At 42.0% G+C, this 25695-nt stretch overlaps 2 protein-coding genes across 4 annotated transcripts in view; one reads left to right on the forward strand and one right to left on the reverse strand.

The window, feature by feature from the left end:
• GRTP1 (growth hormone regulated TBC protein 1) overlaps window positions 1-2039 on the forward strand; it is a 36186-nt gene extending 34147 nt beyond the window's left edge. For both annotated transcript variants that reach the window (XM_082054623.1, XM_082054622.1), the window contains exon 8: window positions 1514-2039. In XM_082054623.1, the coding sequence (XP_081910749.1) occupies window positions 1514-1603 (90 nt within the window). In that variant the 3' untranslated portion in view covers window positions 1604-2039. The remainder of the gene's footprint in view (window positions 1-1513) is intronic.
• Window positions 2040-3764: 1725 nt separating this feature from the next.
• On the reverse strand, window positions 3765-24789 carry LAMP1 (lysosomal associated membrane protein 1). Of its 2 annotated transcripts, none has more exons than XM_082054601.1 (9): window positions 24578-24789; window positions 14554-14669; window positions 13022-13235; window positions 12755-12913; window positions 8655-8890; window positions 6773-6895; window positions 5773-5842; window positions 5432-5602; window positions 3765-4778 (listed from the first exon to the last, which is right to left on the reverse strand). In XM_082054601.1, the coding sequence occupies exons 1-9, from the start codon at window positions 24768-24770 to the stop codon at window positions 4639-4641; spliced, it is 1422 nt and encodes a 473-aa protein (XP_081910727.1). In that variant the 5' UTR covers window positions 24771-24789; the 3' UTR covers window positions 3765-4638. The 2 variants fall into 2 exon arrangements, with proteins under 2 accessions (XP_081910727.1, XP_081910726.1); XM_082054600.1 differs by having other exon boundaries at window positions 12755-12916; window positions 24578-24787.
• Window positions 24790-25695: the final 906 nt, after the last annotated feature.

Below are 25695 nucleotides of genomic sequence, written 5' to 3' on the forward strand. Positions count from 1 at the left end.
GTTATTAGCTGCGAAAACATAACAGGAGCACATCTGCCATAAATCACTTGGCCAACTCCACTATCATTGTTTACTAAGTGTGCACAAAACTACATCCCAATAGGTGAGTTTTAGCCTCAAGAGTTTCACGCTCATGTCAGAACTCTGTGCGCAGGTCTGGCATAGTAGGATGTCATTCACGTTACATTTCTTTTTTGCTCATATACAAGAAAAATAAGCTTAATTTACTAGTGTTTGTGTGTCCTTTAATTAAATGAGCAAAAGGAAAACAGATTGCAGGTACAGCTTTAATTTAAAAGGGAGATGCTTGAGAGTGTTTAGAATCAGTGTGTTGTTAAATGTTAACTGCCATGAGAATGCCAGTTCAGAGGCCGATACAAACACTTGCCCTTGAAGGATTTCTTCCCATCTTCCACCCTTAATTACATTTTACAGCAGCTGTTTTTAGAAAAAAAATCAACTTTTTCTTGCACTGACCCTGCATAAAACAGTTTATTTTAACTGTTTTGGTTACTGTAGTGAGGGGGCTTTGAAGGCAATTAAATAAACAATTTAGGTTAGGTTCTTATGTAAATTTGAAAAACCTGCTTTTGGGTTTGGCTTTTTTTTTAGCAGAACAGATAATACTACCAGCAGAGGTGGTGGCATTTGAGTATATTATGCCTTATCTTAGTTTTTAGTTGAATGCAATGCAGGCTTCTTTATCAGAATGTTGTTCAGAACTGGCTCATTATGATCTTTTTTCCAGAGTTGTCAGTTACAACTACAGAGAACTGAGGGGCCCACACAACTGTAGGTGAAAGTGCATGAACTTGCAGCTTGCTTCATAATTTGTTCAGTTGTAGATGAAGTAGTGGAAACAAAGGTATTGTTCTTGATCAACAACAACAACAAAAAAAAAACAAGCAAAAAAAACAAACACACACCACAAAAACCCACAAACAACAACAAAAAAAAACCCCACGCAACACAAACTTACAAAAGTGTGACGGCATTTGAAATGCCTCAAATTCTCACATCCATACACATTTACAACCCTGGAAAGCCTGGTAGAGAAGAAGAGCAAAGGCAGTATAGCAAGAGATTAAGACTGATTTTTTGCAGTAGGTACATACTGTTGTGTGCATGTATCTGTTCCAGAGCCTGAATGACTGGCACTAGCATCCCACGAGAAACACACTGGTACTTTGTAGTGTTACTCGGGAGGGCTTAATATGTTCTAAATCTGCCTGCCATCCACCAGCACAAGTGCCTTCTAAAATAATTGTAACTGGACACTTACATTCAAACTAGATTTTTGTATTGTCACCTTTGCACAACTTCCAGTGCTTGTGATGAGCTGCAGGTTACTACATCTTTACAGCAGCACAGATGAAGATGCTACCCTGTTACAAGGAGGCCAGTAAAGCATTTGCACAGTATGGATCTCACAGCAAGGATTTCAGACTTCATAGAATTACATGAGACCTCCAGCCAACATTTTAACTAAGAGCTTTCCTCCTTTTGCCCCTAGAAAATATTCACAGACCCTGGAAGTTTGTCTATGGCAACAATCAACAAACTCCGAGAGACTTGCAGAGAGAAGTTGCTTGCTCAGGGATAACTCACCGGATTTAACCAGGTGGTCAGAAACTACAGCAATTGACACATTCCTCTATTTGCACTGACTAAAGCACACTTTAAGCTTTCCATGAGTTAACTGACACTTGACCAATTTTTCCTGCCTTTCAAGTAAGTGTTGTTAACATTTTGTACTGTATGTCAGACTTGAAAACTGGAACTGGTGGTTCTATTTGTCTGTGATTTTATTTTTAAAGGATTAAAGTGTTTTCAGAGTAGAATGTGATCAGTGTCAGGATACTCCTTTTAAAAAAAAAAAAAAACCAAACAGTCACCATATTTGTCTTTTCAGGGCATTTTGTAATGTTAAAACAGGTGTATAAAATTACATATCCTTCCTACTGTATTAACCGTGACACCGCTATAATTTTTACAAAATAAATTAATTTAATTTGTCAGAACCAGTTTCTTGGCGTGAAGAGAGTAAAATATCTGATTTCTTTCCTGACTGCCATTAGTGGGCTAGAATACAAGCATCTTCCTTTTTCCTTGTTGCTATCACATAAGGAACTCAAACATAGCAACATGCAGGGCAAGACAGCAATGAGGAAGGTGATCATGATCTTCAGTAGCAGTTACTCTGTGCAGTGTGTAACAGCTCTTCGGGTAAAGGCACCAGGGAACATGTGTACATCCACACTCCAGAAAGGAGCAGCAGAAATTCCTCAATAACCACTCTTAATATTTTATATGCTCATACCGGGTTTTCTAGCTCTGGCACAGCAGGCAACAAAATTTGACTCAAATCTGGAAACAGCATTTTTCATTTGTTGTAAGGGATGCTGAATGTAGATGCTGTACTTCTACTTTGTGCTGGTGCACTGGGGTTGCACCACAGGTGCTATTTCCTCACATACCTACATCTCTCAAAATTTGGGGAGAAACACTTGAAAAGCCAGCCACAGACTTCTTCCATGATAGGGTGAGGCATCAGACAGTTCCAAAGCTGTACCTTAAGCCTAACTCTCCTGCCCTTGGGCAGAAACAAGCAGGGCAGCAGCCCTGTCCCTGGCACTTGGCTACTTCCAGCCCTGGGACTTCCTTCCTTGTCCTCCCAGAGCCCTCTCGTGGCCAAATCCATCCCCTCTCCTTCCTGCTGAGGAAGATGCCTGAAAAGACACCAACAATTTGGGATTTTTATTCTCCCTGTTGAACAACTAGTGTTGAAAGCCTCACCTTTTAACACCACACTGCTTTTCAGACTCTACTCCAAGCTATCCTCATTCCTTGTCATGGAAGGCTTATTTTTTTTCTTCCCCCTGCAGATGGTGTTTCATTATTCCTCAGCAGGGAAGGGAAAAAAAAAGGCACTTTTCAGAGGAAGTAGATGAGTGCTCTTCTAGATAAGTAAGGACAGCTGCTCCTCAGTAAGATTCCAAGCTATTCTGTCCTTTATGTAACCAGACAGCCCCCTTTTTCCTTGAGTACAGACTTATAAAGACATTAGCAGTACCATACTTCTAGTACATCAGCAGGTATTAGGAAATATTATCCAGCACTGGCAAAATCCATGGTTACCAGGTACCTTCAAGGTCCAAAGTATACCAGCCTTACTGCCACATGTTGAGGTGTCCTTGTCAGAAGGACAGTGCTCTGTGACATGTTTCCATGTGCCTTGGTTCCTGCCCTGTGCAGCCAGTACTAGTAACACCAAAATGCTACTGCAGGAGGGAGTCAGGGAAGAGTTAAACACACAGGTTCATTTCCAGTACGTGACAACATACACAGACCTCAGCAGACATGTGTTTCCTACTCTGTGATAAGAATCCAACTTCAAAATAAAACATAAAATGTCATTTACACAGTCCTTATACTGCATATCTTAGCAGCACTTTCAGAAAGCGACACTTAGCAGGCCAGACCAATATACTGGCATTTCTCAGCAAGTGGCAATTTAATGGAAGAGTTAACTTCTCCAGATCTCAGGTTACTGATACACAGAAGCTTTTCCAGTTTCCAAGCACAAAGTCCAAAACAGGACATGGTTGTGAAGACACACAGATAAGCCTCACCTTTGCATCACACTTGTTTAACATAACTCCACACTAAGGATTGTTTAAAGCTTCCCAAGTAATGGCAAACTAAGTCTTCAGCACTTACTGAGTGGACAAATGTTTTTAAGAGTGATCAGCAAGACTAAGATATACAGAAAAAGAGTGTCTTTATTAGCATTGTTACAGGCAATGCATACATAAGAACTGATCCTTAAAGTGTACAACCCCCCAGCCAAGTTTAAAGCAAGAGAATCAGCAGATTGAGATCTATATTGTACACATGTGCAGTAACAGGATCTCTCTGGACCTTCCAACATAATAGACTGAAATCACTTTACAAAAAAAGTAAATAAAAATAACACCCATTTTAAAAAAGTACCAGCTCCTAACAAGCTGGCATAGCATCAAAAATATCAAACAGGGGAGTTGTCCAATCATAAAGAGTTCCTGTAAGGTTTGAGTATTGCGTCGTTCACACCCTGCATGTGCCAGGCATTGAGTTTAAAGCTTAGTAAAAAATACACACCTAAGAGACAAGGTGGAGTTCAGATTTTAAATTTCCATTTTGTCAGTTGTTACTAGATGTTTTTTTAAATGGATCATCAGTATAATTAACATCACTGGATGGCAGCAGTACAAAGAATGAACCTTTTCCTTTTGTTAAGAGTTCTCTAAACTGAGTCAGTGTGAATTAGCAACATCCCTCTCTGGAATCTTTAGCTGACATGATCTTATGCCAATTCCAAAAAAGCACCCTTAAAAACTTTCAGCTTGTTTCTAAGTGGGTAAATATTTAAACTAGTTAGCAAAATTAAACACCAGAATTTTCAGAAGTTATTTTTGTGCATAGTTAAATGCTGCAAGATGATTTCACATTTAATAAAGCAGACTTTAAAGAAGCAGCAATTTGCAAGAAAACGTGTTCCCTTACAATATCAATCTTAGCTCAGGGGAAATGTGTGGGGTTTGTTTTCCCAGCCTCTTGCAATTGCTTTTCATCTACGCTGGCTTTTAGTGCAAGTCATTAAATTGTTTGATATCCAGCATGGCTCCTCTTTCTGCCAATCAAGTAAGCGATCAAGACAATTAGAACAAGACCAGCAAGGGCTGCACCAACTATTATAGGGATCAGCATGTTATTTTCATCCAGCTGACATTCTTCCACTGAAGAGAGAGAAAAAAAATGCATGTTAGGCACCAGTGCAGCAACAGATGGCCATAGCCAGAACTCAGGCTTCTACTCTCAGCACATGGACAAAACCGGCTTAAGTTAACTAGTTAAATTAACTTGATCTAGCTTACTTTGCCAAGAACCAAAGAAAGCCAGGTCCACTAACTATGATCATTCAGGATGAAATCTTTCTAGGACTAGTTGTACCCACAGCACAGAGATGTATAATAATTGTTCCTTCTCAAGAACTGTTACTGTTAAGCACAAGCTTAGCCATCATAAATATATCCATGTGACTCCTCCCCCAGCTGTTTTGCTTTAACCACAGTCACAAAGGACAGCATTAATTAAAAAAGGCAGGTACCTCCCAGAAAATTGCACCTTTTGTACAACTGTCTGCACACAGTTAGGAGAGAAAGTTACCACTCTTTCCTAATTCTTCTCTGGATCACAAGGAAGAAAGTCCTACCTATTTCAAAGCTTTTTACACATTTCTCACAGCAGCCCCCAGAACATCTGTAATAGGGCATGCAGAGACTAAGCATGGCACCCACGAGCTGACCTTTGACTACATAATATTATATGTTTATATCAAAGTGCACTTCACAAATCTTAGGTTCCCTGCCCCGAAATGTAAACCTCTTACCTGGCCCAAATTTGTTTCCATCAATCTTGAAAACCTGGAGCTGAACATTAAATACATTGACAAAGGCGTTGTCCATGACCCGCAGATTCTCCTCTGCGCTGCACTTGTACGAGTTCCCCACTGTCGCTCTCAGCTCACGCATGCTGTTGTTCCACGCTTCAAATCTGAGAGCTGTGTAAGAGAAAGTCTTATTACAGAATCCTGAAGAGCAAGAGCTGTAAGCTCATAGAGCTTAAATTCAATGCGTTCATCCCCAACATTTCTAATGCGTTATTTAACGCAAGCAACTGTTAAAATTTACAGTAGCAGTCACTGAAAATAAACTTCCTGAAAGTCCCTACCTTTTGCTTCAGAAGGCAGAACTGTGCTTATATTCACACCTTGCAGGAAGAATTTTTCAGCAGTTGTATTCTTTAAAAAACAAACAAACAAACCGTTTAAGCTAATGATGTACAACATAAGCTGTTAACATTCCAGTTCAATTCTGCATACATTCTGAAAAACGTTTCCAAAGGGTAGTCCACAGCTGGGATTAGCGTCCAAAGGAAGAGCTTAGTTGCACTTCTAGAGAGAAAAGCTACAGAAAGTCTGTACCTTAGGGAAAGTTACTCTGGGGAAGAGAGGCAGAGAAAGGGGGGACTACAGCCCCTCAGACAGCTCACTTGACCTCCAAGCTAAAGGTATAGTCGCACCTATACTTTAACAAGGGTAGTACAATGATCTCACCTGTGCTACAGACACAGCTTTAAAGCAGCTTGGTACCCCACAGAGATGTGGAGAATCATGTAACAGAACAGGTCTAGGTGATCACGTATTAAAAGCAGCACGAAGCTGACAAACACAGGGGATTCATCCCTCAAAGGTACACAGCTCCAGTACAGCACCAGGGCAGGACTGTGGGAAAGAGGATTTCCAGCCATCACAGGAGTCCATAGACAAGCACAAATGGCTCTTGGGCTGTACAAAGAATATTAATGAGGACTTAAATCCAGTTCCAGGCTTGTACAATTAGATGAGAGGCCTATTTGTCACAGGCTATTCCTCTGCTATAGCAGAACTGTTCCCAGTTTGGGCAAGAAGCTTTAGAGAGTAGGCAATATAATCTTAAAAGAAATTCCCACTCCAAACAAAATAGATGTCTGTCTATACATATAGGTATGTATCCTTTCCTCACAACAGTTACCAAGTATTAAACCCTCTAAATCCTAATATTAAAAACAAAGAAATTATTTACTCCCTTTCCTGTAGTTGTATCTTTTTTTCTCTTGTACTTGCCCCGATTAGTTTTCCCACATTAGTTTTCCCCTGCAGACCCTACACCCTTTGTGCAGAGACTCTTACCAATGCAAAGTGGAAGATAACCTTTGTGGTGTTGTAAGTCAGAAACAAGAAGGCAGACATTTTGTTGCATGTCCCAGAAGTCGTCGTATTACGTGGCATGAAATTCAGCAAATCCAATCCCATCTATGAGAGAGGTGCATCAGTCATGACATTTGAAGAGACTAAGACATCACCATACATTCAGCTGCTCTGGCAGGGGGATTGGACTAGATGATCTTCTGAGGTCCCTTCCAATCCCTAACATTCTGTGATTCTGTGACTTTTAGCTTGCTTGTACTCACATGCACACATACAATGCTGCGTTTGCCCACTCATTTTACAGACAATCAGGCAGATACATATGCAAGTTACAGGCTGGTGTAAGCTGCACCTGAGCTACCAGGTTGGTACAGAGAACAAAGTGCATTTTCACATGCCTAACAAAGCTTCCTGAAGCCAATAACCTGCTGCTTGCTCCACACTAAACTACTTCGGTCCAAACAGCATAACGAAAAACATTAGCAACTACCACCCTCAGGGGGCAACAAGCTGGGAAATACTGCTTTGACATAATCACAGGAACTGCCTGTAAGCACAATCATCTTGCACGTCACTTCAGTTCAAAATGCATTAGCTTTGCCCATGGTACATGATTTTATACTGTCCTGCATCTGCAGAAGGCTGAGGGTTAAATGCACTTGAACAATCCAATGGAAACCTTCAGTAGCTCTTAGTTGACCCTAATGTGACTTTGGAAAATTTAATTCCTCCCTGGTCATTACACTAGAAACCAGCTGTTCCAGCAGAGCTAGAATGCCACACTAAAAGACACAGCTTAGGGTTATTTCACACAATTAAGGTGGCTAAAACACAGTCCATCATAACCAGCTACTGTACAGCCACATGCCAGCTATCACTGCTCATTATTATACCTGTCAGTCATCATCACCATAAATAAATGCAATAGATTCCTTTGCACCACCACATACAGCATCAAGCAACTAAATCCTATACAGATACCACCTTCCCAACACCAGGTCCTTTTTCACTGAGATGCAACTTAAATTACACAAAAGCAGCCATAATATGTTTGCCTGTACTTGTCCTTGTTACTCCAGATTAAGCCACAGGACAAGAAAAAGTAGCTTGTGATCAAAGGTCCTTATAACAAAGCTTTACTGGACACAAAGGTTTGCCAGTCCTTGGTCATTGTTTCCTTTTGAGGGCCTTCAGCAGTCCCTTTGGGATTACTCTTCATAGCTTTGCCTTACCAGTTAGTGGTAACAGCTTCATCCATGGGGTTGGCAAGCTGGGCTTCGCATTAGCAATGGAGGGAAAGAATCTGTGCCAGGGCTAGATCTTATATAAACCATGTAGCATTTTTGCTGTTGAATTCTGACACTAAGCTTTAAAGTCAAACCCAAGCCTCTTTGATGCTGGCTGGAAGTTAACTAAGTCACAAGTTTTACAGTGGTAATAATTTTCCCTTCTAATAGTAATTCACTGTTTTCATTCAGGTGCCTCAGGCCAAATTCCTGTATTTTAATTAACTGCTTAAAAGTCTTGTTTAGATGGCATCTTTGATAATAGGATTCCCGCTACTCATCTCTTGATAATTTTTACTGCTTCTGTGGAATGGTCATATACACTTACTGGCTCTGACAGACAAGTTTAGTACTCTTACTGAATGGAAAAATCGTGAACAACCACTATCAGTAGAAGAGAACTGTTGGAATCATCACCAGTTTAGTCAAAGTTAAGCAATTCAAATAGATGACAATCATGGATGAACACTTTAAAGAACTGTTCTGTTTTGTTTTTAAGAAAAAAGTTATCCTATAATAATTTACTAAGTTTTCCCCAAAGAAGAAATCTGAAGGCTTTGAAGAAAAATAACATATACCTTTCCATCTTTTTTTTCATATGTGATATTAAGCTGTAACCCCATGTAGGCAAGTATACAGGTCCCATTTGCACCAGACACGTTGTATTTACCAACTTCAGGACTTGGGGGTGTTGCAGTTGGTGCTGGGCCAGTCGTTGGAACCTGGCTAGTAATTGGAACATGGCTAGTAGTCTGTTTAGGAGTGGTAGGCACTACAGCAGTAGTAGAGACCATGTCTTCAGCACATTCTGTTTCTGAAGAGAAAGGGAAACAGTCATTACCAAACAAGATGAAGCTGTGGGATAAGCTACCTTTTTAATCCTCAAGGGAAAGGAGCACACAATTTCAAGTAGCTTTTCCTAACAGAAGATAATAAAAGCTGAGAAACACATTACCTGAACTCCTGTTGCAAAGTTTGAGACATTTTCAAAACCTGGCATGTGAAAATGACACCTCTGCTGTTATTTACAGAAGTCAGGGTAACCACATTTGTTTTCATTCATGTTTGTCATTTCAGCTCACCATCAGGTCAGGATAAATAAGATGCTGCTGTGCTGACAGAGCCAGTGTCCCTGCTGTATGTTCACAGCCAGGCTGAGATGACCACCCCTCAGACACTCTGGGGACTCCTGCCAGAAGCAGAGGAATACTTGTCCTGCCTGTTGTTAAAAGTAGTGTCCCAGGAGATGGGTGTTCTCCTTCACCTCCCTCAGTTACACTACTAGGTTGTGAGGACCCTATGTCATTACTTTGGCAATACGCACAGCAGCATTAAAATACTAATGACCCTCTCAAGCAGTGCTGTGGCTCTTCTAACAACAAAGGGATTCTAAGACACCACTTCTGAAGGCAAACATTTTACTATATATATATATATTTGCCCTCAGACACATGGTGTGAACTGTGGGGTTGTCATATGCAGGGACAGGAGTTGGACTCAATGACGCTTGTGGGTCCCTTCCAACTCAGGACATTCTATGACTGTTCTATATCCTCTGCCTCTGGGTCTCACAACCGTCCTTCCCTTTAGTCCTGCATGACTGGCCACCCACCACTGCGGGTACAAGGCTGAGTGAAGATGTGTAAGACTGCCTTCTTTTTTCATCCAGTTCAGCAGCAACTTCCAAAGCAAAAGGAGAGAGAGAGAGAGGGAGAGAACAGTGACTCTGATTTATTTGCCAGAGTACTCAGAAACACCTGGCAGCAAGATCTTAACTTGATCTGGGAGCCAGGAAGGTTCCTGCATTGAACAGCAAGCCAAAACCAAAAGTCACAGCAAAGACAGTAGTAGTAGAGGCTTCCATGCTCCAAGCCAAGGTCATTTCTATGTGCCAGGGATAACAGCTTGCAACTTCATAAGGACAACAGCAACTGCAGCAGCAGCAACCAATTCTGACTCAAAGGGCCTACTTCTATAATTTAATCCACATGTATCTTGCAGATACTAGATATCTAATAAATAGCCTCTGACCTTAAACAGCAACTTTCTGGCTCAGAAAGCACACTCTTAGCACACCTTCTGAACTCAGACTCCAAAAGAGCACACTTTTCTTTCTCTAGTCCATTTCTGGAAGGTTGAAGAGTGGAGGGAAGTTTGATGAATGGAGGAATGACCACATGTTTTGTAGACTTAATAGATACTGGTCCCTAAACGTGGTAATTTCCTAACAAATAAACCAGACGGCTGCTTTACTGGGTGCTTCAATGGAGAATTTCCCTCCATCTGCAAGACCTCAACACATACAGCCCCTTATTCAAGTTGGCCGAGATGAAAGAACTGAATTACTTCAAGTGGAGATTTGTCCTAGGTGGAGTCTTGATACAGTATTTCTACTGAACTGATTTACAGCATAGCTCCTAGTAACTCTTCAAGACAGATTTGAAGATGAGACAAATTCTTATGTCTTTTTCTGACAGTTACAGGAAAGCAGCTGACAAAACTACCAACAGATAAAGTGAAAGCCTCTTGTTCTTCAGACCTGCAGATAATCACTACCATAACCTCAGTCACCAACTTCTAAGTACACTGACAGGAGTTTCCATCGCCAGTGATGTGCAGATGCACTGAATAACGAACTCTTCTTCCCTTCAGTGAGCCTTGCCCAGATCACCAGCAGAAATATCCTCTATTGAAAGAGTTGCAAGGAAAAAAACGGGAGAATTCCAGATCTAAAGTTTCTCAATAACTAGATGCCAAAAGGAGAGGGGAAGGCTCACACCTACAAGAATAGAAAGAAGGAACTGATCTGGAAAGAACAATATGATTTCAGAGTCAAGAACATTAAAAAAAAAAAAAAGGATAATATGAGAATTAACCATTTCAATCATTAAAAAGAAAAAAACCCCAAAATAACAAATACGCCCCCTCATCCCGCCCTTCCCCCAACAAACACACACAACAACAAACCACACAAGGAAGACAGAGCTCATGGTGCGGTAGAAATAGAAAAAAAAACGTATCTGGATGCAGTCCCAAGACAGTAATAAAAACTTAAGTATGAGAATAATTTAAAGGAAAAACCTGCATATGGCAGTATGAATAACAGGAATGTGCAAACAAAAACAAACCAAAAAGCTTGAACTCAGACCAGTGTCTGTCCCAGGATCATAGGAAATAATATATTTTTTCTGAGGATCAACAGTTTCATCAAGACAGTGATACCACAGGACAGAGAAAAGCACCTCTGGGGAAGCAGTCATGGAAAATTAAAACATTTACATTAATATAAAGTAGAAGTGAATGAAGTAGAACCGAAAATAAAGTAAATGCTGAAGAACTTGTGTTGCATAAGGAACACCCTCCAGATATAATGCAATATTGATTTTTTTTTTAAACCAAAGGACTATTTAAGAACAGATAATAGTTGATCATAAAAGTATTACACTGCAGGCAGATTTTATTGAAGTTCCGTAGAAGTTAAAAACCAGCTTTTCCCAATATCCTGGCTTATGTTTCAAGCCTGCTGACACCTGATCAGTTATCATACTCATCCAGTATGATAATTGGATCAAGATATCGTATTTAAAAACTTAGATAGTTCTGAAGACTGAAGTAATAGAAATAATTTTTTTTTTTTTTTAAATGACAAATGTCGGTCCACACCTTTGCTGCAAATTAATTCACTGAATGAAAGAAAACTGATTAAGAGAATGATACATGCTGAAATTTGAGCCAGTCATGTGAGGCAGCCATAAAATAAGTCAATGTCAGTGTTATGCATCAGACAAGGTATTTTTCAGAGATATAGGAGAAGGCAGAGATACTCCTGTAAAAGGCACTTGTTCAGTGTATCCATCCCATGCGAGCACTGACCACCCTCGTTTATAAGATTAATTTCAACTTAACAGGTGCATAAATGGGATTAAAATCATAAGAAAAGTTCTGCATTTCCCAGAGAAGATGAAGACATTTTACTTGCCCCAAAAGCAAGGCAAAGAATTATCACTCCTTGAGACAGGATGGATGATCAGTTTACATGGCCCTTCAGATTTGAGGAGTGTTGCCACAAAAGCAGACAGAAACAGACCGTGAAGTAGTTTGTTGTCTAATCATTATAGCAGTGAAATTCCAAAATGCTTTTCAATACAAGAAATCAGGACAAAAAGTCATTTTGTGATTGAGCCTGACAAAGAACATCACTGTCAGAGCTTAAAGTCTCCTGTTGCAAGATGCACGTATCTGCTCCCTCCAGACCAGTTCTGTATTGTCTGCCATTATAGCACTGATGTCCCCAGAGCACACAGTAACTAGTTCAAACTACTTTTGTAGAGGCATAATACTTGGAAGTTATCAGATACTTCTTAATCTAGGATTCTGGCCATGTGCCCAGTCCACCTACTGCAGCACGCGTCTACATTCATAAATACTCATGAACAGAAGGAATGTTCCCTAATACCTGTACAAAACCCACTGGAAAAGAGTGTGCTATCTTCTAGTCATAGATGCTGACACCCTTACAGAGAAAACCTGAACCAGGTCTACTCATTTCAAAAGATGCTGCTATCAGAGCTTTAAATCCAGTTTGTACCTGCCTAAATATGGTTAGGACTTTGGAAGAAACAACCTATTATTGGAAATATTAGCTCACCAAGTACATTTTCTGCTACAAGATACCTACTGTTCATACTGAAAGTGCCATTCATGAGATAGGCTTCCAAAGTAACATTGCTAAAAGTAACATTCACGTTCTTCATATTGACTTGCTTGGAATTGACGCATCTGTATTCTGTGCCCATATGTGCCTGGATAATACTTTTATGTGATACTCTCTTCATTCCTGCTGTAAAAAGATTACATTGCATTAGTATGTAACAGTGTTTAGAAAAACAAATCAGTATTACATCTGGAAGGGTTACACAATGGGAACAGGAAGTTTTAATTTTACCTGCAGTTGAATTAAGGAATAAAGTTGCATCTGACAGATTGTAGGAGAAAACTAGCTCTTCAACTTGGTACGTGTCTTTAGCTTCTGAGAAATTCAGGCTTAACGAATGTCCTGCTCCAAAACCCAACACCAGAAGTGGATGAGATGTGTTACCTGCACCACATGAGCTCTGTGACTCTACTGTTGCATTTTGTGGAAGACGGAAGTGTGCAAACTGTGGGGTAGAAAACAAAACGTATGTAAATGGGATGATGTAGCAGCCCTTCCTTACTGCTTTTTAAATATCCCATGAAACTGTTATAAAACATACAGCTGACATTCATATATGGTATGTCTACTTATATACCTGTATACAGCAACTGGCATGTTACTGGCACTTGCATTTCTAAGAATAATATTCTTCAAAATTTGAGGACAAAACAGTACATACAGCACCTCTTAGACAATCCATGTCATCCCCACTCCCCCCTGCCCCCCAACTAGCACTATGAATTTACAGGTACTTCTACCCTATATGAATCAAATCTGGAAAACTCAGGAAATGTGAAAAACTGGAGAATTTCAGCTTTGCTTCTTGTAGTACAATTGAGAAAGAACAAAAGCAAGTGGTACAGCCTGCATAGTTCAGCTATAATACTTTATTACATATTGAGAAGTAACTTGGTACTTGAAGAACAATACGGTGTTTACTGGAAGGTTTTGAGCTTACAAGAAAAAACAGCCAGAAGCATGTTGTAAAAGCAGTCACCTCTGAATGCAAACCTGCATACCAGTATCAGCAGGATTTCACTCCACCAGCACCACTGAAAAAATGGACTAGGCAATATAACTCTCCGCTCGAATCACGGACAGCAAACACACCACTGGCAAAGTAGACCTTTTTTTTAATCTCACATTACACTGATGGCTAGGAAAAAAATCAACTTCAAGAGTGTCTCAAAACATGCAATCGCTATGAGATTAAAAATAATCCACAATTCCTGTTCAGTAGTAAACACACCAAAAAAGGAAACTGAAAAGCAGAGTATTTGTGAATAAAAATTCTTAACTTTCCATTAACAGGCTTTTGCTCTTAATGTGGGACAACTTATAAGCCCTGCACTGGTCTGTAGATATACTGAAATCTAGAGATTTGCTAAGCTATACGCCAACGGCCGTTTCAATTCAAGTTTAGTCCATGTAAGCAACTGTGATGACCAAGCTCAACAAAAGACCATTGGCAGCATTTTTGCCTTTAGAGTTTCAAGTTTTAGCTACCAATAGGACTAGTGTGGAATTTCAGTCACAAGAACAATTTCACACATGTATTGCTTGTGGTGGTTTCAGGCTGCCTTAACCCTGTTGTTTAATTAGAAAAAGCATCAGTAATAAAAAAAAAAATTGATGCAACTTGACTGGGAGGGTGGAAATCTTTGCTGAAGCAGTTTTTCATGCTTAAATATTTGTTTGAATTTTGAACACTGTGCACATGCAGCAATATCAAACACTTTATAAACACAAGTTAAAGACAAGCAGTGAGATACCCCCCTTACCTCTTTTTGCCCACTGCTTTTGTATTCCACTGAGAAGGCTACTGTCAGATTGGCAATTATGCAGACCTTACCACTTGGATCTTTCACCTCAAATGAAGAGCAAGCCTGTAAAAAGCCTGTTAAGAATGACAAGAGGTTAACTTGGTGTCACTTAAGTTTTTATTTTTGATCCCTAAGAGACAAGTAGGTACAACTGTACATTTTGGCAGTACATCCTAAACAGCAGTTGCATTTGGCAACTTGGGTATTAACAGTCTCTGTACCAGCTTCAACATCACTAACACACAGAGGATCAATTTAACAGCCCATTTATAAAAAGACAAAGCCACTCAGACCAAAACTGTTGACATGCTGGGTCCTCAGAGGGTAAGGAAAATTTGCAACAAACACCAGTCACTGTTCAAGGCAGCTATGCAGTGTTCACTCTACACAGCAACTATTTCGCAAGCTTCAGCCAGAACTGACTTGGCATACTTGATCCCGCACGCCTGTAGTGCTCAGCCTCCCCCCCGCAGCCTTCATTCCCGCTGTACCAGGCCACTCAGCTGTACGTGCACTGAATGCAGCATTTAGAAAACTTGGATTGACTGCAGATGTTTTGGAAGGACTGCCAAAAATAGCATGCTGGAGTGTGCCACCCTTGCCAGGAGAACTTCTCTTTACTGTCATCACGCTCTCTGCGCTTGAGAGGAGGATGGAGGCCAAGACCTTGACACAGACCGAGGTTATGTTTTCCTGACGAGTAGACAGAGCTGCTGACAGAAACACGGGTTTTTCCCCCATTCACCCCCTCCAGCCCCAGTGCTCGGTGCACTAGCACAACTGATCACACCAGTACTGACTGCACAGGTTAAGAACACGCGGCAAGAGCAGCACAGGCTTGTCCCTTCCAACCTCAGCATGGACTTAGGCCTGTGTCCACTGCCAGCAAAGCTTCGCCCAGGGGACACGTTCAGGCAGGTTGGACAAAGCCAGAAAGCTGGTTATCTCATCTTCTGTTTGCAGCGAGGGCTAACTGGACAGCGCTCCTGCATCTCAAATCACACTAAGGTGCTCCAAGTTCTTTGTTGTACAGCATTTTATTTTTCTGATTTTTTCAATTTGTCACCACACGCACCTCTGAAGCAAACCTCACTGCAAAAACCCTTTACTGATAGCACTCTATCTGCTTGCATTTGCAACAACTTCAATCTTGCAGAAAACGTGAAAGAAAAAAGCAGCTGCAAGACATAAAGCACTCAATTTATCTCAAGCAAATAAGCTTTCAAGAGTCAAACATGCTAATCCATTCAACTGCTGATATAGCAAAAAGATCCAACTGAGAGATTATCCATTAGTGAGCTGCACCCCCCGCCCCGCCTCGCCCCAAAGTTCTTAAAAAGCAAATCTCAACTCCAAAACTTTTTGCTACAAAGCGATGGTGCCTACAATAGTATTAAGACAGTTATTAGGAAAAAACGGACTTCTGTCAGCTGGACTTTGGTAGAAGGCCCTTCAGTTGCAGGAACACATCAGAAACTATTTCTCTGGCACTCAGCATTTTCCCTTGTTGCCTTCCCCTTAGGAACAATATACCCTCCCCCAGTATCAAAGGGGAACAAAACTTGAACTGGTATTAATATACTTTACCCAGCTGTTTAAAGAGTCTAGACCTGAAACCACAGATAGACAGAAATTGCTTAAGAATGGATAGCGTAGCAAGCTGATATTTCAAAGCAAATTTGTCCCACCTTTGACTTTATGTCCAGCTCAGTGTTCATTAAGGAACATATATTCACAAATAAAATGTTATTATTGCAGTTCAGAACAGTACTAGAAATAGTCAATGCTCCTCCACATGGAAGTTTCAATTTACCAAGTTTCTTTCAGTTTGTTTTTACATCTGGAACTTGTTTACATTTTAATCAAGCACTTGTCTTCTCAAGAGCAGAGCTGCTTACACTTTCTTGACCATTTCTAGCACAGCATAGAAAACAGTGTAGAGGAAGGGAAAGAGTCCATGGCTACTTGAAACAACACTAACAATGGAAGGCATACTAGAATGAAAACCTTCTGTGTACATGTTGACTCCTTTGTTTGATAGCAATAAAAATCATGACAATTTTAGAGCTAAAAACAAACAATACAATACAAACAATACTCAGTGAAAGAATGGAAGAAAAAAAAAAGTCCGTTTTAAAGAGAAATGCAGGGAAAAGACTGAAAAACAATTAGGAAAAATGTTGCTGACCTAAAGGAAAACATGACAGACCTGCCCATTACAGATGATTCAGAGAACAACAAAAGACAAAGCAGAGGTACCAGAAAGCACCAAACAGAAGACAGATTCTGGGAATGAAGAGCTGACAAAGTAGTGTAAGTAGTGAAAAAACAGTGAAAAACACCAACTGTTAGATTTTTGCAAGGTTAAAGTTCACACCATTATACGAATCCTGACTTTGTTAGTGTGGAACAAACGCTATAAAACTCCATTCCTTCTCAAGAAATGTTCAGCAGCTGCTGGATTTGCAGTGTTAGTGATGAGATGGACACATCCAGCAGGAGGCACCGAGCTGTCCTACATGAAGTGGCAAGAGAGCTGTTTCACTGCAACCAAGTTGACATGCACAAGGATGGCAATCAGAGAGACCACTGTGCTGCAGCATCATCTGCTCCCATGGTCCTGGAGGAATGGAGATGAAACTGAGTAAAACATAAGGCACGCAGGGACAAAGAAAAAACAGAAAAAAACACTGAAGAACAAATCAAGAAACTGAAGGAAAGAAGGTCCTGCATATTCTTCGCTCCAGCCAGTTTAAGGCAGAGGAACAGCTCGCTGGGTTTGGCAGCAAAGCAGCTGTTGAGTTTGTGAAGGCATTTTCAGTGTCAGCTAGTGATTAATGCATGAATCATCACCAGCCCACAAATAGCATGAGCCTACAGTCAAAATGTCAAGAATACAGAAAAGCAAACTGATGTTGAATCAATCTCTCTTGGGAATATTTCTAATTAAGTTACATAAAGTATTGCTTAATTTTATCATGGTGTATCTACAAGTTGAGAATATTGCTTGTGCTTCTCATAACAATATAATTCTTTGCTATTTAACACAAAAACTGATACAGCCAGCCTCTTGCTTCTTAACTTCAGACTTTACATGTTCTTCCTAATAAACTAGAGCACCCTATCTGACAACTATCTGTGCTAGAGCAAGTGCAGTACTCCAGATTTACACAGCTGAAGAGCTCCTAGACTTGTCAATAGCAAAAAGTCAGTTTTACGAAGTTCATTATTCACTTGGCTGGAAATCCTACATTAAGGATATCTAGTAGAGGAATCAACAAAAATATACTAGCATCAAAGAAAATTCACTTAGTTCAGATGCTTCCTTTGTACTCCAAGAGGTTCTGAAAAAGAGCTGCTTACATATTTATTCTAGCTGCATATTTTCAATTGAAAATCATAGGATCATCTCTCCTTTTATATCTAATTTCCGAAATTAGTCTCATGCAAGAAAAGATTGTAGGTAAAAATTGAAGCAACAGCTAGATATGTCACTTGAATTAAATCCAGCATTCTTCTTTATCTAACATACCTACACCAAAAAAAACAAGCAGAGTGTATTAGCAGTCTGAGATAAAATAAAAAAGTCAAACAAAACTTAGACTTCCCCAGTGATATAACAATTTATCTTAAAGAATTCTACCTCAAAAAGGTAAGGTTGTTTTAAACTGTTTAAACTGAAAACTACCAAGCTGACAAAACAATCTAGCTCATTTAAACAATCTAAATTTGAGCCCTTTTGAATATGGCTCTTAGAACGGCAGGATTCTCCATCGCTTGAACACACAAAAATGCTTTCAGGTTTCAGCCTTTCTGTAACTGAAATCCTGTTAGCCAAGCACAGCTACTGCTACTACTCTCCCATATAATGGAAAGCTGCTAAGGGAGAAAGGTTAATGGTTGTTGTGCTCTAAAAATAGCAAGCATATATTAATGGCAATTGTTTACACTGTCTGCTTGCAAAGAGGACTTGAGTTACCATAGTTAATTATTTACTTTGTCTCCAATTTTTATTAGAAACATGAAACACTGACAATAAGGATCTCAAAAATAAAAGCTACTTTTACATAATTTGTACTATATTCATGTTGCCTGCATACGTAAAAACCTCTTTAGTATTTTTCTTCCTCCCTCTTGGCAGAAAGGACAGCAAGCCAACCCAATCCACCTGGGCATATCCCCCACATCACCAGTTGTTCAAGCGATACAGATATCAAGTGGGTGGGACTGCAGTTAACAGAGTGACTATGGCATTAGGGAGGAAAACCAGGGTTGCAGCATAGCCCAGCAAACCGCCCCAACAGTAGTTCGGAGAATCACCCCATGGCCTGGTCATACGCATCAGAGACTCTCCTTGGCTACAGCCTACCCTGTAATTACTGTGTGGCAGCGCCCCGAAGGCGAGGGACGCTTGCTGACTGATGCCACCACTACACAGTCACTCTGTACCCAAGCTACAGCGCTGCTGTGTTATCCTGCACCTTTGCCCAGATGTGAACGTTGCTATCTACAGGGCTTTAATCCATGGAGATAAGAAATGCTGGTTCTTATCTAAAGGTTTGTTTCCTATCGTACACGTAAACAGAAGTGCCCAGTAATTTACTCATTCTGATGGTTTGGAAGGATCTTGTAATCTCAGTGCCATTTTGTGACCTTAGTCACCACTTTAGACTTCTAAGCCTATTCCAGAGGAGAGAATGCAAAAATCCCTGAGGAGTTACACTCTCCTCTAATCACTTGTCTTCTAATGTAAGCACCACTCCCGGAGGGACATCTGGCTCAACTCCTTTCTCAAAAGAATAAGTCAAGGTCACTTGCTTAGGATCCAGGATCTATACTACCTTGGGATAGTACAGAAAAAGACAAAACAAAACAAGAATAAACAAAAATCCCCAAACAAAAACAACAACAACAAAAAACACACGCACACACAAAACAAACAATTTAAAAATTAATGTATTTGTTGAAAGATCACACTGTTTACTAACCCTAACATTTCTGGAGAACATTTGAAAGCAGGAAAATCCATTGGCAGACTTGATGTATGAACCATGAGACAAAATGGTCTTCATAAAATTATGAGTTACGCTTACCTGTCACCAATGGACTCGGAAGACTAAACACTATCTATCTGGAAAGCATACCAAGAAAAGACAAGGCTGGATCTATTTCAACTGCTGTTGGACACACTTGAACACAAACAGTGGCAGAAGCAGGAAACAGAGCTTAAATCAAGGATGGATGAGAGTACTTTGGGGGAGAAGAGAAAAGAACTTGTGCAGGTGCAACACCTGACTATATCCACTTCCTGATTCAACCCTAGAAGATATATCCTCAACAACTGTCAGGGACAAATTTCATGCAGTCTCAAATTATGATTTTGGTATTGCTGATTTCCATTAGGGCAGTAAACCTTTTGTTTCTCAATTCAAGTTTGCAGATTAATAACCTCTGTCTTTTATAAACAAATTTATAAAAGTACAAAAGCATTATAAACAAAAGGACATGGACCTGTTGGAGAAAGAACAGAGGAAGGCCATGAAGATAATCAGAGGGCTGGAGCACCTCTGCTATGAAGACAGGCTGAAAGAGTCTGGGTTGTTCAGCCTGGCGAAGGCTCCAGGGAGACCCTACAGCAGCCTTCCAGTACCTAGAGACCTACAGGAAAGCTGGAGAGGGACTTTTTACAAGGGCATGTAGTGATAGGACAAGGGGTAATGTCTTCAAACTGAAAGAGGGCAGATTTAGATTAGATGTAAGGAAATTCTTCACTGTGAAAGTGATGAGGCTCTGGAACAGGCTGCCCAGAGAAGCTGTGGATGCTCCATCTCTGGAAGTGTTCAAGTCCAGGATGGATGTGGCTTTGAGCAACCTGGTCTAGTGGAAGGTGTCCCTGCCCAGAGCAGGGTGTTGGAAGCAAATCTTTAAGGTCCCTTCCAACCCAAACCATTCTACAGTTGGCTATTCAGCAGCTCTACACTTGTCATCTGGCCAGAGAATTGCATCAAGTTTAGTCACATGAATCTTCTTTATGGTTTCCTATCTAGAGGAAGGAAGTCCTGGGATAGCTCTACAGCAGCTGATTACATGAGTCCACAGGGAGGTCTGAACTCCTGTGGCTAGATCCTTTTCAGTGCTCACACAAGTTCATTTCGCACTTGCTCTGGTTAGTGCTGCTGTATCACACCACACAAGTAACACACATCCTTCAAAGTAGCTGGTGGCCCCAAACAATGTTTTGAAGGAGCACTGTATTGACAATTTAAAAAGAAAGCCTCCCCAGAAGAGAGGATATTGGAAAAAAAAGTAATAAGCCAACCGCCTAAATAGCCAGTCTCCTAGTCCTGTCAAGAGTAGATCTCATCCCTGTCAAGGAAAGTAAAGACATACTAGTGTTCTTGTACCACACAGACTGAATTCTGCCTTGTTAAGAAATCAGAAGCCACTGAAGTTTAAAACAAGAAAGCCAAATGTATCAAGTGTAGACTACTGTGCTTAAGCCTGAATTTTGGAGAGGAAACAGCTAGACAAGTGCTCACTGCAAAAAGCTGAACTACATTTGAAATTCTGTACTCTATTGTCAGGGTACTAGCAACACTCTCACACTTTGAATTACAGTAGAAAAAATAGTACTGACAGCCAGTGGTGGTATCAAGTGATAGAGATGGTCAAGAAACTGTTACCCTTAGACTGAAAGGAATACCAGTCCACCTTGAAGTCAAGATGCACAAAAAAGTGGAAGCCTGATTTATCAAAACATAAGATACATTTAAAAACAGTAGACCTATAATTTACTATTAAGATAATGCAAGGAAGTGTTCAAATAGCTGTTGTAACTACTACCACTCACATACCCAAAAGGGTCTCCTGCCAAGCTTAGGAGAATAAATACCAAGAAATCCATTATGGCACCAAGCTTTCTCAACAAATTTCCAAACAATCATGTGTGACTTGAGAGAAAAGACAAATTGTTGCAGTTAAGCTACAACAAGCAAAGGCGAGGTATGCCTTTTTAGTGCTAGAAATAAGTTATCTTTAAGACACAGAAAGGCTTAACAGAGATAACAGTAGTTAACTTCTCAGTTCTGGAGGCAATAAAATATCCATCTTTTCTTCAATTAGGGTTCTTCTGTGCCTAGAGGTAATTCTTCAGTTTATCATCTGCTACTGTTTAGAAATCATCCTATTCACTACAGAACAATCTAGAAGCAGGTTACATAAAAAATGAAACTTCTAAGTCAGCCTGAACAGGAACCTCAGGAGCATATCTCAAAAGCGGCGTGTCAGGGAGCCTGTGGAATTCTTATTTGGCAAGTAAAAAGTTATGTTACAAGTCAGAAAAGCTGCTGAAGTCAAAGCCAAGTAACCTATCACATGACGACAGGGCTTGGGACTAGCACACAAATTCAGGCCCGCAAAGACTGTGTCAACACACTTGAAGAAGCTACCAAGCAAACACTATGTTAAGGGCAGCACTTGGTGAAACAATGTTTCGAAAGTCACACAATGTAGAAGAGATCGTATTTCATTAAAACTACTTCATACACAGTCTCAATTTCCTACAGCTAGCAATGCCGAAACTGAGGAAAACAATACAACACCAAATTACTCACTGGCTGGAATTTATTATCCATGTTTCTCTCAAATATCCCTATATTGGTAGCAATGTTTGAAATTCCCCTTCAGACTAGAGTTGTGCAATAGAAACACGTGGACTAGGCACCATTAACTCTGAAATGGCATCACACTAGTTTTCAAACTCATTTTTCCTTCCCCAAATCTCAGATACTTCATGACTTACTCACTGAATCCATGTCTGACTCTAAACCTAGATTTTCAGAAATATTTTCTCTGATGTGTCTGTGTTTCAGCAATGAAAAAACTACAGGGACTCTAGGACTCAAAGAACACAAGCAGCTCCGTTGGGCTTGGCACACAACCCAATTGACCCATCATGCCCAACAGCAGACAGGCACCATCTTCCCTCATATTTCAAAAAGCAACAGCTAAGTTTGAGGGCAGGTACTTCATTTCCTACAGTGCCCTTTCCCTGTATTTATCACTTTATTGCCTAAATCTCTTTTTCATTCCTGATGCACGTTTGATATTTGTGAGGGAATTAATCACAAAATACTTAATGTTGATGTATGAAATATTCAGCTTTGTAGTTGCTGCTCCATGTGAATGGAAAAATGAAACAGTGAGGTGTGGTGAGGTATTCTGGAGGAAAAAAACAACAACAACAACAAAAAATCTATTGTCCCAAACTCAAGACATTGCCAAACAAGCTTTCACATCTGACCCACCCATGCTAATTCTTCAGCCTCCTGTGATCACTACCTTATCCTCATCAGTGTTCACTCAGATGACTGAAAGGCTTCAAATGAGCTGAAAATGCCTAAAGAACTCAGTCCTTATCTTCTTATTATCTTACATCTCATATTATTCTCCGCTCACCACCACCCAAGCTCCACACTCCAGCAGAAGGTGGTGGAGGCTATCTGTACTCCAAGAGGTCTCTATTTGCATCATAAAGTTTTCCCCCAAGACTGTAGGATAAAGTTACATAGAAACACCCAACTACCAGACAGTGGTACAAAGCCCTGTTTGTCAGTAAATAGTTACTCTGTAGTAAAACAAACTAGTCTGTTGCCTCAGCTGCAGCAACCTAACACATTTTACATGCCAGAAAGTGACAAAGCTAAATGCACTGAATTATGTTTGTAACTGCTAATTAAGCAGATGAAGACTACTTCAGTCCCAGAAAATATTATCTCTGTTACCACTTAAAAACTACAAGGGCTGATCAGAAGACAAACAGAAACAATTCTTCATTTAAGCCATGACTATAAAAGATAATAAAAGAATTCCATTATAACACCAGCTCAATGCCACTTAAGCTGCCAATCCTAAAAAGCAAGTCTGATAGCACTGTACACACCCTGCTTGCCAGAGTGGCTTGCAAGAGCTGGATATCTGAACTGCTCAGTGCCCCTTGTGACATCTTTCAGGCTCAGCAAAACTGAAGTATCATCAATAATGACAAAGATGTTTACTACCAGAGAAATGTCAGAAGAGTTTCAAAGGCTGCCATAGTGTCCAAACTCATGGCACATAACTGTTCTCAACTGCTGCATTATTGAGGAAATACTCTTGTTAGCTGCTGAAGAAGTTTGCTTTGCTGCCAAAGCCACATTTCAGAAACCTGATAGTGTCACGTGATGTGGCTTTCAAGGCGAGAAACCTAAAGCAAGGTAGCTATCAGTAAACAAGCCAGACACACTTCCTCATAAACCCACCTTGCTGCACCAAAGAACCCCTCTCATGAAGACACTAAAATCTATCTATTCCAGCGACATTTCAGATTTCACTCAAGATACGATAGAATGAAAGCCATTAAGGGAGCATTACAGGCTCTAAAGAAAGGAGCTACTTCCTAGCAATGACATCAGTAGTTAATGTGTTTCCATGCCTCTGGAGAGCTAAAGACACATTTTCAGGTTCTTCCCGGTGCGCTGCCGCTGGATTCAGAGCAGATGCCGAGACGAGCGTTCCTGGGCGCTGCACGGTTCTCCCACCAAGCACAGCAGCAACAGCAGCAGCCACTGCCTTCTCTCCATCCTTCCCCTCGTACCTCCCGCAGCTGTCACAGGTTCCCAGGCCCCGCACGGACCCGGTGCAGGCAGTGGGGGAATGACCTCTCCAAAGGCGCTACTGCCGAGGAGCTCCGCAGGTGAACCTGCCCCCGGCCGGGCCGCAGCCCAGCTGGGTGCCGCGCCACCGCCCCCCGGAGCCCCCAGGCCAGAGTTACCGCCCCGGAATGGCAACAGCAGGTGTGAGTCCGCGGGCGTGTTTCCAGTTACAGCCGGCGCGCCGGTGCCGCTTCCAGCGCCGCCGGCCCCGGGGCCGCCCCAGGCCGCAGCGACCCCCCCGCCGCCCCGCCGGGCGCTACAGGCCGCGGCCGCCCCGCCCCTCTCCTTACCGAGCAGCGCGGCCGCCGCGAGCAACCCCCGCGCGCCCTGGGCGCGAGCCATGGCGGGGGCAGGGGACAGGGCGAGGCGGCACCGGCGGGAGCACGGAGAAGCGATGAGGGCAGCGGCAGTAGCGGCGGCGGCGGCGGGGGGCGGCGGCAGCGCACCGCGCTCGGGAGAGTGGCGACGGCCCCGCTCGGTCATATGACCTCTGACGTCACCCGCCCCGCCTGGGAGCCGTCACGTGACCCAGGCGCTCAGCGCGGCAGGCGCCCAGGCGAGGGAGGTGGGAGGGATCGCTCGAGGGCAGGGGGCGGGGCGGGTCTCTCCCCTCGCGCTCCAACGGGCGGGTCGTGGGGTGGGACTGCGGTGCCGCCCTCTGGCGGGAGCGGGTGAGCGTGCGTGCGGGGGCTACGCGCGCGTTTTCGCGCTGCTGCCGGTGCGAGCGTGTTTGTGCGTGAGCGTGGGTGGGTCGTTGTCGGGAGGCGCGAGGAGCGGGACCGTCTCTCGGCGCGGGCGTCCGTGTCGTGCCCTGTGTCCCTCACGCGCACGACTGTGGGGCGGTGGCTGCGTGCTCCGCGCGTGTGACCGCGTGCAGGGGTGTGTCCGTTGCGTCACTGTCACGAGCTGCTGGGGTTCAGCCCCAGCTCTTGGCACCGGCCGTAACCCGTGAGCCCAGGGTTTTAGATTGGATATTATGAAATATTGCTTCATGGAAAGGGTTGTCAGGCATTGGAACAGGCTGCCCAGGGAAGTGGTTGAGTCACCATCCCTGGAGGGGTTTAAAAGACGCATAGATGAGGTTCTTGGGGACGTGGTTTAGTGCTAGAGTTAGGTTATGATTGAACTCGATGGTCTTAAGGTTCTCTTCCAACCAACTATGATTTTCAGGGCCGTCTTCCACTGTGGGCTGAAGGCAGCTGTGGCTTGGCCCTGAGGCACTGCTGCCCTGGCACAGGCCATCTGCCCAACCCTCACCTGCGGCAAGGGTGTTGGGTAACAGCTTAGGAGGTTTAGGGTCTTTCTCTGAACTGCTATAGTCTTATCTCTGTAACTCGTGTCAGGTGAGAGCTGTGAGGAACATCATCCAGAGGTGGGGTTCTTCACCCAGAGGGTGTTGGAGCACTGG

This window comes from Streptopelia decaocto (assembly GCF_964273445.1).
Source record: "Streptopelia decaocto genome assembly, chromosome: 1".
NCBI classification, from domain to species: Eukaryota; Metazoa; Chordata; class Aves; order Columbiformes; family Columbidae; genus Streptopelia; species Streptopelia decaocto.